The sequence below is a fragment of the Aplysia californica genome, unplaced genomic scaffold (genome assembly GCF_000002075.1).
Source record: "Aplysia californica isolate F4 #8 unplaced genomic scaffold, AplCal3.0 scaffold00419, whole genome shotgun sequence".
NCBI lineage: Eukaryota > Metazoa > Mollusca > Gastropoda > Aplysiida > Aplysiidae > Aplysia > Aplysia californica.
Window position 1 is genome coordinate 40,726 of NW_004797689.1, and position 16,157 is coordinate 56,882.

At 38.6% G+C, this 16,157-nt stretch overlaps 1 protein-coding gene across 1 annotated transcript in view; it reads left to right on the forward strand.

Annotated features, from left to right (window-relative positions):
- Positions 1–2,170: 2,170 nt before the first annotated feature.
- LOC101860035 (potassium voltage-gated channel subfamily H member 1) overlaps positions 2,171–16,157 on the forward strand; it is a gene marked incomplete at its 5' end in the record, with an annotated part of 60,392 nt that continues 46,405 nt past the window's right edge. The window contains 2 exons of the mRNA XM_005104415.3: positions 2,171–2,338; positions 3,777–3,898. Of these exons, the coding sequence (XP_005104472.2) occupies positions 2,171–2,338; positions 3,777–3,898 (290 nt within the window). The remainder of the gene's footprint in view (positions 2,339–3,776; positions 3,899–16,157) is intronic.

The window sequence follows — 16,157 nt, forward strand, 5'->3', positions numbered from 1 at the left end:
TGGGGGGGGGGTTTGGTGCGATCTGTAATGGCTTTACAGAGAGTGTTACATGAAATTTCTATCCCACCAAGTGATCTTGTCTCTGCAATAACTGGGAGATGTTCTCGCTCTTCCGGACTCTAAACGTCAGTCTGTTTTATAGAGAAAAAATAATAAGAGGTCTTCACCGAATTTCCATGAGACCTGGAGGGATCGATGAGAATTTTATTACTTAAGGCGACAGCGTAGTGCGTCGTTTATCTGTGGTTAGCGGGCATAATTCTTTGGATTAGGTAATATGATTGTGCATGAAGTTATTTTCTATTCTGTCCTACTGCAAACACATTCAAAATGAACTATTGAAGCGATGCATGTTTGTTAGTATAGTCTTTCTTATATCAGAATCCGTAGGAAAATGATGTCTGTATAAGGTACTCGAAAGCAATATACTGTTTATGAATTATTAATTCCATGGATCAATTTTGGAGGATAAACGCAGGGAGCCCACAATTCGACGGTATAAAATACATGCACGAATTCTTTTCAGAACGCTGATGTATAGAACAGGTTTTGGAGCAGGTTTGTTGATCAACGTTGTTCACTCGTGGCGAATTATGGCGCTCGATGAGACAGTATCGACGCGAAGCCCTTTATATATGGGAAGTTTCCCTTATCTCTATTATCTCTATCATATTTCTTGTTTTCACGGTTGTTGTTTTTTTTTTAAACTGAAACTTCCTTGTTCCCTAATCTTTCTATAAAAAAAAGTCGATGGAGAAATGTAAACACTCGTCGAACAGCTATCAATTCCGTATCTTCCAAACCCTTCTCGAGATCAGCGTAAAAATGTCCTAGGATTAAAACAAACGTTTTCTCCAGGATTCTTTCTCTTCTCTGTTCGTCGATCATTCTGTTTGTTTGTCAGTCTGTCTGTCTGTCTGTTCGTTATCAAACACACGCACACACACACACACATACACACACACACACACACACACACACACGCGCGCGCGCGCGCGCGCGCGCGCGTGCACTCACGCACGTACACACACACACACACACACACACACACACACACACACACACACACACACACACACACACACTCCAGCTTTTTGTAATTTTCTCATAGATAATGTATAAACATTTGTTTCCTTTCCCATTCCCTCTCCTCCACATTTCTTGCAACATTATCACACTCAGACACAAACTCATTAACACACGCACACACACACACACGCGCGCACACACACACTCATGCACACACACACACACACACACACACACACACACACACACACACACACACGTTTGCGTGCAAAGTAATCCTCATGTGCGTGACTGTTACGCTGGAAATCCTTCCGCACGAAATGACACTAACACTGGAACGGCCAGGAAAGAAAACAAATCGGGTTCACCCATAGACATGAATTATTATACCCAAGAACGAACACTGTCATGGCCACCTTTATTTGCTCATTATAAAAACTGTGTTGCGCTGGTGCGCCCCAAGGGCGTAAAAATGAAGGTCAAGACAGTTGGCTCAATATATTCGACTGCCTATGCAACCTATCCCACTTGTCCCGTGGTTGTTTCCAAATAGAATCTAATAGTGAACGTCATTGTGAACCGGAACTACGTCAGACTACACAGACTGGGTAATTGTATTATAAGTCTATGAGTTCACAAGAACTTGTACATTTGAACTGATGAAAAATAAATAGGATTTTAATACCATCCTCATCATACAAAGCTAAGGGCTCTGTCGGCATCTTTTAATGTTCACACAGAAGAGCTCTTCAAACTGAAATCGTTTATCCTGTGAAGTAAAAGATACAAAAAGCTTAGCGTTTTCAATGGGCCCCACGAAGTAGACAAAGAGGACAGATACACTAATAATCAGTTTCACTGCAGGTTGAGAAACCAGTAGACGACTATCCCTGATAGATGAAAGCGAAGAAAATAAGGAGAGGAGTTTTTTGTGTTGGTGCTTTTTATTGTTGCTTTTTGTTTTGTTTTGTTGTTTTGTTTTGTTTTGCTTTAGTTTTTTTGTGGTTTTTTAATTGACTCAATTGGATATATCACACAGCGAGGAACTCATCTTCGAAACAACATAATTATGTTAACCTGGGCACTGAACTAACACAAGCTAATGATTAGGTTCATTTCATGTTTTCCCAAGTCTAAAAAGACAAACAACTAAGGATTGCTGTTCTACTCTGTCCTCCAGGTACACCACTATGGCTGCTGTTGCACGTGGCGCCCATCAAGAACGAGAAGGACCAAGTGGTCCTTTTTCTGTGCACCTTCAAGGACATCACGGCTCTCAAACAGCCAATCGACGACGAGGCCGGAAAAGGTTCGTTTTACGTAGCTTTCCTTCGATTGCTTTACTGTATTGTAGTCTATTCTTTTCCTTCGCTCATCCCCTGCTCTTTGCCTCCTCTACCCCCCCCCTCTCTCTCTCTCTCTCCCTGTCACTCTCTGGTCCTTCTCTCTTTTTCTTTCATCATTTCTCTCTCTTTTTTTCCATCCCTCTTTCCTTCTGCGTATTTATCTATCATCTATCTATCTATCTATCTGCCTATCTTTATATATATATATATGTCTCTGTTTCTCCCCAGCATGACTCTCTGTCTCTGTTTCTGTCTCTGGCTTAAATAATGCCGTCAAAAATACTAGATTTCTATCTCTTAATACGCTTCCTCATGATTTAGTCGGCCGGGGTTCTTTTAGCTTCATAACACGAGAATATTTGTCAAATGTGTATTGTTTTGTTTTACTGTCAGGGGACTGCAAACGTTTTATAAGAAGACCAGCCACTTGGGTTTTTACTGCTTTCTTTGTCTCATTTTATGTGTGTGTTTATTGCCAGTGACCGAGAGGAACGGCAAGGTTCACTATTCAGGAATATGAGCCCATCGCCTAGCATTTCGCAATACAGCAGCGCTTTGACCTATTACAAAAGCACCAGAATACAACAAAATGTTCTTGAGAACATTATAAACATTTTCTTGTTTATTGATATGCAATAGATTTGCAAACTTATGAAATTAATTCACCAGCGTCTGTGGTGTAGCGGTTAGATGGTTCGCTGTCGCACGCAGGAGACTCCAATTTGATTCCCAAGTGAGAAGAAATTTTTATCGAGTATCTAGGTTTTTTTGCTGGGATGTTGAATCCCCTCAGCCTGGGTTTGACCTATCTAAACTTTGTCGATTAGGGCGTAAGAGGAAGCTACATTTTTTCAACTCCTATTAAGAACATTATAAACATTTTTGTTTTTTATCATGTACATCGACATGTTGCACATTACCAAACTTTGAAAATTGATTCAAGTCTACACCGAGTTATCTTAGTTGATTTAAAGTACATTTTTGTGAGCTGAGTCTGTGTTGTAATGATGCGGCTCTGGGTCGTTGCTCGCAGAAGACACGTGATTTATACTCCCTCGAGGGGATGTTATTTCATCGAGTATCTCTGTCTGTGGTGGTTGGCCCTGTCAGGCAGGATCAAAGCAACCCGCTCCCATGATGATATCATATATTTTGCCTGAAGGAACGTCAAACATTTCCAGTGTGTGTCTCTTGTGTGGTTTGTTTCTTCTTTCCCGTGAAACATCAACGGTCCGTATCTCTCCTCCTTCTTTTCTTTGCCTGTTGCTCTTTTTAACACCTCTATTCTTCAGCTCTTAAATTACCTACTTGTGTTGCAAGTGCCATGCGTAAAATTCTTACCAAAACTAAAACACTTACGATCTTTATCAATGATATGCACTTACTCCCATCTGTGTCCAGGTCTCAGCAAGTTTGCTCGTCTAGCTCGGTCGGTGACACGAAACCGCTCCACACTTCTCCAGTTTTCCTCCCACCAGCCCAGTACAAAGTTCGACAACTCCAGGCCCTCACACCTGGCAAACGTAAGTGACGTAAGTGAGACATTTAGCACTTCCGGCGTAACGTCATAGTGCTTCCTGTCTGCCACTTCACCTAATGACCAATCTATGAGTGCCACCATTGTATTCTATTGTACGGACAAGAAATATTGTATGTGTCAGTTATGTTCATTTCTGGTACTTACATTCTGCTTCAGTAGTGAACCTGCTTTGAATCGTTTCCCCATACTGTTGTCATGAGCAGTGTATTACAGTTCAAAACTGCTTTCAGTTTCTAAGGTAAATACAGCCATAATTGTCCAAGAAGCCTCCTCCCATTTTCGAGGAGAAAAGTGGTTGTCTTTGACAGGCAGGCGTCCCGGAGAATGTCATTGTTACATAAAAAGCAGGGGGTGGTTATTTGTACGGATTTGTGTCTGTACAGATGACCGTTAGAGTAGGTCCGACTGTAGTAGAACATGAATTCATGATTGGCTGGGGTTTGTTTTGTTTGTTTGTTGTTGTTGGGGTTTTTTGTTGGGTAAGGTGCGACGAATTAAATTATTCGTCTAAAAAGAAACACATCAATAAGCTAACGATCTACAAGAACCTGGGAACAAATCAACAAACTTAGGTTAGACCGAGAGGCAAAACTGTAAGTTTGAGTCTTCGCACCCTTTATCCTTTATCCACTTTTTGCGAGAACTGAGTTACATACTACGCTCGTACATATTACTAGCGCAGATGGCACGCACACTGTGTCAAAGGCTCAAGACAATCTGGCCTGTTTTGCTTTTTTAAAATCAATTTGACGCTCAACAAATAAAGTGTACTAAAATCTAGCGATAAAAGTGTACATCTCTGAATTCCATGTTGTTTTCCTCAAAACCATGGACATTGGAGTTCGAGCCCTATCATTCTAAGGGTGTGTTTGAGTTTATTAATATCAGGCTGTTCCCCGATATCTGGTAAATGGCAAAGAGGTTATAGTACTAGAGTACGCGGTAGGGACGCCACGTGTGTCAGACAGGGGAGACTTCTAGCCCTCAACGGCGTTGCCGGCACAACATCATTTACATGAACAATCTAAGCCCACACCCCGCTCCCTACGAGCTTTAGTATTTCAAACACTGTTCCCCCCCCCCCCCCCACACACACACACACATTTCAGTGCAAACTTGTAGATTTCCTCTCAAAACCGTCTAGACGTCTTCACGTAAGGCTGTAAAAGTACTCACCTGCATGCTATTCTTGCCATAAACTCCCAGCATCCCATAGAGGGCGCACGAAGCCCCCATTCGTTTACGTGGGTGACGTCACTGTCACGAACCCTAGTATTATATTTAACTTCTTTGGGTAAATGTCTAAAGTTTCCAAACCGTATTTGGAACGTTGAGGGTTACGAGATTCTAATCCATACTGTACTGGCATTGAAGTAGAAAAAAACCGCCAATCCACTCAGTTATTCATGTGACGTCAGAGGCAAACAAATTGTCCGCGAAGCCACCTAACGCAACGCTTTTCAACAGGGGTATTTTGTGGGTTTTGTATTGGAAGGGGTGGGGTGCAGAAGAATAATAATGATATAGTGTGGTTCGGGTGTAACACCACTTTCAACTTTATGAAGGTATGTCTATTCTAAAAGGAGGAGACTTCGAATTCAACGTCCATTTCCGATAGGGCAAAGCTAAGTCTGAGGGGGGGGGGGGTGGGAGTTTGAAATCTCTACAGTGTTCAAAAAGGCTCCTTTTAAGATTCAAACCAAGGACATCTATATCATAAAACCCACTGGCGTACTCTTGAAAAATTATCATAAGCAAAGCAACTTTGATTATTTTAAAGAGTATGGGAGAGAGACGCATGTTACTCTTGTATACCAAATCATGTTTTGTCCATTCAATAATAACTAAAACTTAGGGCCTACTGTTATAGAAGCAAAAATTTGTGACACTGATAAGTTTTCTATGGCGGTCGAGTCCAAACGCTTCTCTGCGAATACAATGTCATACGAAATTAAAATAGCTTATTCCTAATCACATTTAAACATACTGGCTACTTTCAAACCTACTAAAGTTGAACTTCGAATGAAAGTCTATATTAAATCAATTAGAACGGTCATTATAACAACGATCCTTGAAAAAATACGACAAATCCTTCTCAAATCATCGACGGAAATCCAGGCTATTAATAAATGGGAGCGGTAGAGGGCTGATAGAATCTGGTGTTAAGAAAGAAGCACTTCTTTGTTCTGGTGAAGAGCCGCTCCTAGTCGTGTGCTCACTTTAAAGAAGAGCAAAGATTAAGTATTAGGCAGCTGGGATTTCTATACCAAATTTTGTTAACATTGTTCTTGAAATTCTCTTTAATTGTTGCTTGGGTTTTGAGGGTTTGGGTCTTTTGTTTTGTTCTGTTTTGTTTTGTTTCTTTTTTTATCTTTGCAGAATTCTATGTTAATTTTATTGTTGTAGTTATTGCTGTCGTTGTCAGGTGTTTACCTGGTGATGTTGTAACCTACGTTATCATTCTTTTGAGTTGGGGAGATAACGTATAAGGGCTGGTGGGGCACCTAGAAATTGTGTTTTGGGGTCAAATTTTGCGAATTAGGTTTATTATATATTACAGTTCCTGGACATTTCCTGAACAATATCTAGAAACGTATGTAAGCCTTGCAACACCCTAAAGCTGTGTTTTTTTGTCAGGTTTTTCTGCGACAGCACATGTTTTCTAGCCTTTTCTTACCTTTATCGACTGTTTTCTCACAATTCTATTTTTTCATACATTATACCATTTTTCTACTCTGTTTCTTTTTCAATTTCAATGTAACTTTCACAGAATACCAGCAATACCTAGTTCTAAATTTTGGTTTGTTAAATTTTTGATTAATGAATTAGTTTTTGATTTATGGGTTTAGAAAATATGAATTTTCCATTTTTTTCACTTTTTTGCAACATCCCAATTGTAAGTGTCATAAAATAAAAACTAAAGCATATATCAAAATTTCAACCAGGTAAATTTAAGAACTACATATTTACTGTTGGCATACCAAATTAGAAGGGTATCGGTTAATAAATAAGGGAACAAAATGGGATTGAAAAAGGTATACAAAATTCAATATGGCCGCCGTTTCCATAGCAACCAATTCACAATATACTTTTTGAACTATTGATTTAAAATCCCCAATAACACACGATGCCCCACAGCAAATATGGGCACTCTAGGCCTTGTAATAGCCAAAATAGACATCAGGTGCCCCACCAGCCCTGGTCTTCCTGCAGGGGTGTTGTATCCCTCTCGGCTTGGATTGGCTCTGAAAGGCAGGGTCGGAAGCCCGCCTTCTAAATTTTCGAATTTGTGTCGATGATGGCATAAAAAGCACCTACATTTTTAAAAAGAATTATTGAAAGCTGATTCTGGCATCTCAGATAAAATATGTCTCAATTCAACACTGAATTAATATTATATCCACACTCCCTCCAAAATCACTTTTAGCCTTCCTCTTCAAATATCTTTCGTTTGTCTCGGACTAATAAAGGAACAGTAATATAACTCACAGCGCCTGTTTTCACATTCGTGGTAATTGTTTGCATAATGTTATCATCCTCTCAGTCCCGGAATTTCCCTAAAAGAAAATAAGATTATGTAACTGTTACATGGTGCCATACCGGAAAAATCGATGCACTCGATCCGTTCCATGTGGAAGGCGCAGCAATGAAGAGGATAAAAATAAGCCCTTGTTGCTTTGTTTGCATATTTGATATACTGATCGCTGTTTTCGTCTCATAAATGCATGAACACGACTGTTAAATATTTGTTTGGTGTATCGGTCCTATAAATCGTTCTATGATTTCTGGTACAAACGGATGTGCTCCGCATTCTTATTAAAGTATTGTACTATTTTCGGTTTTGTCCAAGATCATTTACTACTTAGTGGTTTGCTTCGGCTCTAGATTACCCATTTAAAGTCGGAGCATTCTTTTTAAGCGAGTTCTTCTTCGAGGCTACGTACCATTTTAGGCGCCTCAAAGTTAATGTGAGTGCCATTTTACCTCTTGTCTCTAACTTTAAACTATGCACACTCAGTTACTGGACACAATTGAATTCATCCCTTTTGCTCGCTGTTTGCTTATAAGCAGATGCCCATGCAACAATGCCAAAAAGAAAACAGATTTTTTAAAACACTCATTAATGTTTTTCCTCTGGCAGAGACTTCGAAAACACTTTAACATCATGGTCAAAGATCAATCAAAACGACAGGAATAGGAATCGTATTGCCGAATAATTTTTTAAAAGGGTTGATCGGAACACTTGTTGGACTCAGTGTTGGTTAATGTGATGGTATGTTTCTGTGTAATGTATTATTTGCTATCTGTTTGAAGTTGATAGACCACACAGTTGTCTGAAAGCTAAAGTGGATTGTACTTTCAGCGGCTTTTAAACCCCTTTGTCTCCAAAACGTCCTGACAAAGTCCGCTAAGAGCGTGGTGTCCGTACACTCCTATATAGCCACAGCCAAAATGTTCGTTTTCCAAATCTATAATGGGTTCGAGTCGTTGATTAGGAATGGGGGTCATGAAAGGGGGAGGGGTGGGTTTAGAAATATTCAGCGAGATTGAGTCCACTTTCGTATTAGTTCAGAATACATTCTCGCCGAATGCAGCCACAAACAATGCACAAGATAAGAGCGAATGACTATGGTCAGACCTTTGATCTTCCCGTATAAATACTTCAAAATGATTTGTGTACGATCGTAAGTGTTTTTGTGTGTTGTATAGATAGATAGATAGATAGATAGATAGATAGATAGATAGATAGATAGATAGATAGATAGATAGATAGATAGATAGATAGATAGATAGATAGATAGAGAGATAGATAGATAGATAGATAGAGAGATAGATAGATAGAGAGAGAGATATGTGTGTGTGGATTTGTGTGTGGATTTGTGTATATGAACTTATTTCTAGGTGGGGGGAGGGGGGGGGGTTCAGTGACCCTCTTTGTTTTTATGTACAAAAGTCTTAGTAATGTTAAAATTTATTTGAAAGTTCAATTCTTTGATGTTCTTTTGAGTATTTGTTTCCTTTTGTTGTTTATCGTCATAACGATGAGAAAATCGTTCTTCGTGTTCCTTTTCGTGTGTTGTAACGTCCCTATCATACAACTACCATACCAATGAAACGCAGCTCCCTGGACTTCCCTTCAGAATGGGGGGAGAGATCTACGCGGTATGTCCCTTGTATCCAGCACCATCCCATCTTCATATCTGTCCAGTTTCGGGCCACTCGTCCACTTTCACTTCAAGTAGTGTTCTGCGAAGTTTGAATTCAAATAACATAGTTTAGAGGTTTTTCACTTCACTTCAATTCTGCCGTAGATAGAACAATATTATTATGCCTGCCTTCTTTTAATGCCTTGCTCCTTTTTTTTTCTTTTGGAGTTTTATAAAGTTGTAGTGACATTAGATAATATAATATATATTAGTAACCATTGCACTTGTAAAACACTTTTTTCCATTCACTCTGTATTTTTCAGTACTGAAAAGAAGTAAAGAGACAAATGGAAAAAAGAAGAATTATAAGAAAGTGAAAGATGGAAAAAAGTCAGAAAGAAAAAAAAGAACAAAACGTCAAAAACTGAAAGCAAAGCAAATTCTTGTCGTATGCAAGTGCTCAACTTAATTGAATGAAGGCGAAAGGAAAAAACTTTCAGAAGTTAAAAGCCGCTAGTTTATAATAAAACTACCGATATTATAATCAATACCTCTCAAAATTTTAATATTAGCGTCTGCTGGTGTAGTGTTAATCCAGCAAGAATGTTGAATAGCATTAATTCTGTTTCCAGATTTCCTCTGATGGAGAAAACTGTGTTCAGACCTACAATGTGAGCATGATTGTTCACGGAATGTTCGAGAACAAAATGTATGAATAAACTGGAAAAGTGGACTATTGCCCTCCATTTGAATTTCTTGAAACAGTACACCTATCCAGGGTCTCCCTCTCTCTGCGAGCCTTTGTTTGAGTCACTGTGGCGTAATTCACGGAAGTCGCTTTTAAACTTCCCTTTGGCCGCCTAAAACTTCCGAACCACTTAACTTTCGAATTTGAAAAAAATTCATACTGGTTCAGAATCATTTAAAGGGTGCACAGTTTTATTGAGGAGCCTAAAGTCACTGTAGTTTGATTTTCAGTTTTTCATTAGTTTCATTTAGATCTAATCTTGGGAAAGTCCGTCTTCTAAGACGCCATTGTAAACAAGAGAGGCTTCCGTTCACAAAGAGTGCGTGCACTGATCCCACAATGACTCGATGATCAATTCTTTTGAGTTCGTTCATCGAACGGGAAACCCAGCTATAATATAGAGGAATAGAGAGTCAATCTATAATTTATAATATTATTATCATTATATTATTATTATTATTATTATCATTATTATTATTATTATTATTATTATTATTATTATTATTATTATTATTTTTATTACTATATTTGGCAACTTGGAAACACACGTGTCACTTTTCCCAGAAAACCACGACAGCTGCAGAGTTGAAAGTTAGCAAGTGCCTGCAAAAAGATAGATAGGTCCCTATGACAGAGCTCGATTTTTAATTCATTCATTTCCTGAATTTAAAAAAAATATATTTGACAAAAAGTTGCCGTTTTTCTTTGGCTTTTGTGATTATTCAACTGAGAAACGAAACAAATCTACGTAGCTGTCCTTCACAACGGAAGTGTCGGAAGTGATATTTCGTGAAGTTCATTTTGTTTTTCGAGTATAGATCTAGACCTTCTTATTTTTTAGATCTCTCAAGATGTATTACTCCATTCCAATAGATTGTAAAAATATAGTAGGCCAATGACTTTTTGTTGATGTTAATGCATCGATTATTCCTTTCATTGAAAGGGGATCCAGTTAGTTATTTATAAAACAGGGGGTCGAAATTCACTTTTACCAATAAAAGGCAAGGCGATTATTTCTTTGAACGAACTATCTTTTTAAACCGGTGTATGGATGTTAAGTTGACGAATATTCTTTAAGAGACTGTGAATTTTGTTCAACTTGTTGACCATATTATTTTTGTCTTCGCTAATGGTGGTTTTTACCTTTTGTACTGTCTTTTTGTGCTTTGATTACATCATTATTTCTGGATCGATTTGTTTCATTTGGAGGGTGGTGCGAATGGCTTTGTTTTCATTATTTTTATGCGTTTTTAGTTTAGTTGTTATTTTTTGTATTATTTTATTTAAATTGTTCATGTTTTAAGCCCCTATCGACACAAGTTAGATCATTTAGGCGATGGGCTTCGGCTCTGCCTGGCAGGGCCCAACCTTGACTGGGAAAGATACCAACAAAAAGACTAAAATACTCAATAAAGATTCTCGCCACATGCAAACCTAACTCACGTGTTTCTGCGTGGGACACCTAACTGCTATGTCATATACGCCAGTAATATGATTTCTTTTATCAGTGTACAACTATTCTTTTAAGAATGGGTGCTGTCGGTCTTGGATGATGAAAGTTTCACTGGTTTAACGATATGTAAATGTCAAATCAGAGTAACCCATGACATGGTGTTTGCTCAGAGACTGTGTGCATATGTAGGATATGGTACACAGTACATTACACTGTTTTTTGGACCTCTTAGTACCTCCTTACCTTAGAATTACAGTGTTCTATCTGACATTATGGCCATTTTGAGTTATTAAGATCCTGACGTCAGAAACCAACAGGTATATCTGCTCTATCAAAATCGTTCGATTTTTCGGAGTCGTTATCAAGATATTCAAAGAATTGCATTCGAAAAAGTTTGACATGTTGTAAAAAACTCTAAATGTTTTACGTCAAACTTCTCAAAACCGGGCACTGGGCAGATACAACTTTGCAATAATTCTAGGGTAGTGACCTGAAGATTGAAGAAGAGAGAGTCATTTGGAGTCGTTTTCAATACATAGGCTCATTAATTTACTGTTCAGAGTAAAGGAAGAGCTTTATTTTTAGGCGGTGGTAGTGTAGTGACGATTCTGCAAGATTGACAACTCTAATGTTTTGGGTTCAAATACCAGTCAAAAACCGACGTTGTGCCCTTGGGATGAACTTGACACCAAGTTTTCTGTCTTCACTCATGTGGGAATGAGTTTTCATTTAAGACAGTAGAATATTGTTACAGTTTTGAAGCAACCGACTGCCTGTAAAGTAGCGCTGAATGCTACCCAGAAAATAAAGAATGTTTTGTTTTGTTGGGGATTTTTTTTCGCTTATTGTAGGTTTTTGAGTCTGTTAGAGGTGATATAAAATAGTTTAGCGCGCAGAGCCTACTTTCGAACCAGGTCAAGAACCATATATACAATCTTTTGTAACCATTCTTCTAACAGCGAAAGGAGATGTCCCAGTTCCGTTTTGAAAGGAGCTCTTTGAAACCTCGGATCAAATGCATAACAAATGAGTATGAAAATGGCATTTCAGAAGTACAAGTTTGACTCATTCAGTAATTGTGGATCAATTGTCTCCTTTCAAAAATATTTAGCAAAGCAGTATTCGCCAGGAGTGCTCTGGGTCAAACAATATATGTTAGAAGATGAGTCAAACCTCATCTGGGGCACAAAAAAAAACATATCTTCAGAAAAATCTATACAGACTTCTATTATGTTTTTCGTCCTTTGTAAGGGAGATGCTCATCTTTAACAGAAATTAATAATACCAACAATTGTTATAACAAAACTTCTATTTTAGAAGAAAAAAACAAGTTTCATCCCCGTCGGTGTGGACATCTGTAAGAATGTATGAGGATTGTTTAGGATGATTTTTTCCTGAGAGAGGGGCGTTCCTTAACCCTACAATCATTTTTGGAGATGCAAATTTAGCTTTGGAGTCGTGGAGCAAGTATTTAGTCACCTGTACGTAACATAAACATACGATGAAAAGATTGATCTTTTGTAGAGAAGCGCACATGTAAAGTCAAAATCTTGAATATCAGGAATACACATTGATATCGCGCCATAAAGTGGCCTACATAACTGAAATAGTGCCATTTAGCTTGAAAAAAATTCCAAAAATGTTGTCCACGTTCCACGTATCCTTCTGAAGATTGTGATTATATTTTCATAAGAAAATTTCTTTCCTCACAACAGAATAGTGAAGCTATAGTAAATTTAATGAAAGAGTACAGCAATAAATTCGGAGCATTCTAGGGAGGGGAGGGCGTCTTGAATTGAATACAAAGTCTGCATATTACGTGTATTAGTCTATGACAAAACAATACCATTTAACGGTATAATATCATTTTTCTCTTCCTACTACGGGCTACAAAGAATCGTTATAACACCCAACTATGTGTGGAATCAGAAGGGTAAAAGATTGTGAAAAAAGCGTACTTTTTGTACATCCCATTCACTGTCCTCCTCTAGTATTTTCCGGCATAGGAGATTCAGGTCCAAGGCTTAAGCCATGAAAGTTGCGAGGTACTAAAGCCTTCTGCCTTCCTAAAAAGATCTTAAACACCAAATGAGACATAATACAGTTCTTAAAATCTCTAATGACATGGGTGTACTATTGTAGACAGACCCTGGAGTCACCGGGCTCAGAGCTCCACTCAATACGAGCGTTTCTGAATTGGAGCAAACCCAGGAATAATTTGTGTCACGACACGGTGGAATCAGGCGCTCGTTAATTTGTTTGGAATTTGAAGTTATTGGTTTCATCTTCAAGATGGTTTATTTGCCTTGCTTACAATTAACAAATACACATCTATCTTGAATAGAAGTTGAGATGTATGCAATTGAAGGAAGTAAGGGTCACCTGGTTCCAGAGTAAATATAAGCAAGAAAATGTCCGTCAAAGTTTGGTGACTTCAATAGCTGAGAGTCCTTGGAAACTAAACCATTACATCTAAGTTGTGTGGGTTTTTTTGCTGTAAAGACCAGGCAGAAACTATTTTGGAGTAGACAAAAATGGTGTTGAACCAAAAACCCAAAATTTGATAAAACGCCAAATCGGATGGGGAAATGGCTGTTTCTTCGATTTCATTAGTTTGACGAGCACCTGATTCCATCGTGTCGTGGCACAATTTCTTGGTCACGCTCAAATGTTGGTTAGCGACCTGGGGCCGTTCCTTGCGTGCATGTGGCAGCGAAGTGGTCATCGGGGGAGACATTACGCTAATGTTGATTTGACCACACGTTACGCAGTCCTGATCCCTTGGAATCTCGTGAAGCGGCAGGATAATGTGGTGCAAGGTATAAGGTCAGCATCTTGGCCGTGCACGCAAAGAACGTGATGTTGGTTCCCAAAAGGAGAAGATATTTTATGGCGTCTTTCTGCGGAGTGCGCAAACTGCACAGTTTGGTTTAACCCGAACAGGAAGCGTTAAATCAGCTTGCCAATTATTAGATCATAATCATTCACATGGGTGTGGAAAATTTTTCCAATATGATACAACACAGTGTATTTCAACACTTCGTCGGACAAAAGAACCTGTAGTAAATTGTAATTTGTCACGCTATCGAGTTGACTTTTGGAATTGTACCGTTTGCTCCCTGCTCTCTCTCTCTCTCTCTCTCGTTCTCTCTCTCTTTCTCTCTCTTTCTCTGTCTCACTCTCTCTCTCTCGTTCTCTCTCTATCTATCTATCTATCTATCTATCTATCTATCTATCTATCTATCTATCTATCTCCCCCTCCCTCTCTCTCTTTCTCTCTTTGTCTCTTTCTTTCTCTTTCTCTCTCTCTGTCTTTCTTTCTCTCTCTCCCTTTCTCTCTCTCTCTCTCTCTCTCTCTCTCTCTCTTTCTCTCTCTATCTATCTCTATCTCTCTCTCTGTCTGTCCCTCTCTTTATTTCTCTCCTTCGTCATATCTTATTTTCTTTCAATCAAAAGCGGTTCTCTTTTTCACGTCTGTCATTTTGTTCATTTTTCTATTTACATTGTTTCTTTTATACTTCCAAATTATACTCCGTTCTCAGTTCTTAGCATTTTTCTTCCATGTATTTCTCTATCTTGACTCAGTTTCTGATTCCTTACAGCACAATTATTTTAATGTAGGTTTTATCAAGTGGGACCAATAACGAATAAAGCAGGACAAAATAGAGACAAGCAGAAAGGCAGACAGACAAGCAGATAAACAAACGCAAAGATATCAAAACACAGGCTGAGGGCTAGAGAGAGAGGAAAAAGAGAGGGGTGAGGAGGGAGGAAAGAAGAGAAAGCTCAGGAGAGAGAGGAAGGGGGAGAGAGAGGGGAGGGGGAGAAAAAGATGGGGGAGAGGGAGAGAGAGAAAGAGAAGAAGAGGGGAGAAACGTGGAATAAATGTCAGAGAGAAAGAAATTAAGAGAGTGGGAGAGAGAGGGGGGGGGGCGAGAGATAGAGAGAGAGAGAGATGGAAAGAATAAGAGTGCTCGTACGTATACTTTTTGTTTATGTATGTATGTGTGTGTGAATGTGTGTGTGTCTGAATGTGTCTGTGTATGTGTTTGTGTGTCTGTGTGTATGTGTCTGTCTGTGTGTGTATGTTTATGGGAGTGCTAATTTTAAATTGCAACTATCAGCTATGTATGTACTCAACTAAACGATATAAAATACTGCATGCGAATATTTTCTTGTTCCATTATCACCGTTCCTCAGTATTATTTCTGATGTAATTGGCTGTAGAAGCCAGCTCTGATCACTTCTCTTTTCACAACATGAAGTGTAAACAAACATTTCACTTTATTTGTTATTTATAACTATTTTCACTTTTTCGTTCCCGCATATTTCGCATGCTATATGTGGTAATAATAAACAAACAAAAAGAAACAACAGACATTAGAGCCTTTATTCAGAAGCCATCTCATAAACACTGCCAGTTGGTCTAAAACTTCAAGAAAAGCTTTCTTTTCTCAGCTATATTTTTTTCTCGAAATCTTTTAACTTAAAATCACATATTCCTCCTTTTGTTCCTGCATTTTTTCGCACCATTCTTACTTCGAACCTACCTAACAGAGTTGATAAGTTGAATGATATGTGAACACTGCTTTTTAAAAGAATTTGTGGTTCGTTGGCATGTGCTCTGGTTTGGTTTACTCCCAGTTCCTATCAAACATATATCACCCTTAACTGTCCTATTCATTATGTTTGTATAATACTCTTTAGTAACATTTGTAATCTTCTTCGCTTATATGGCATGTTTGTATTGCAAGTGCTATAAAACTCTTACTAAAACTAGACAAAAAGGATTATTACAGGTAGTTCTGGCGTGCGACAAAGCGGGGAACAGGGTCGTGGGAAAGGGACTAGAAAAAAGAATGGAACAGTAGGGAGTGTGGGGGGGGGGGGCATG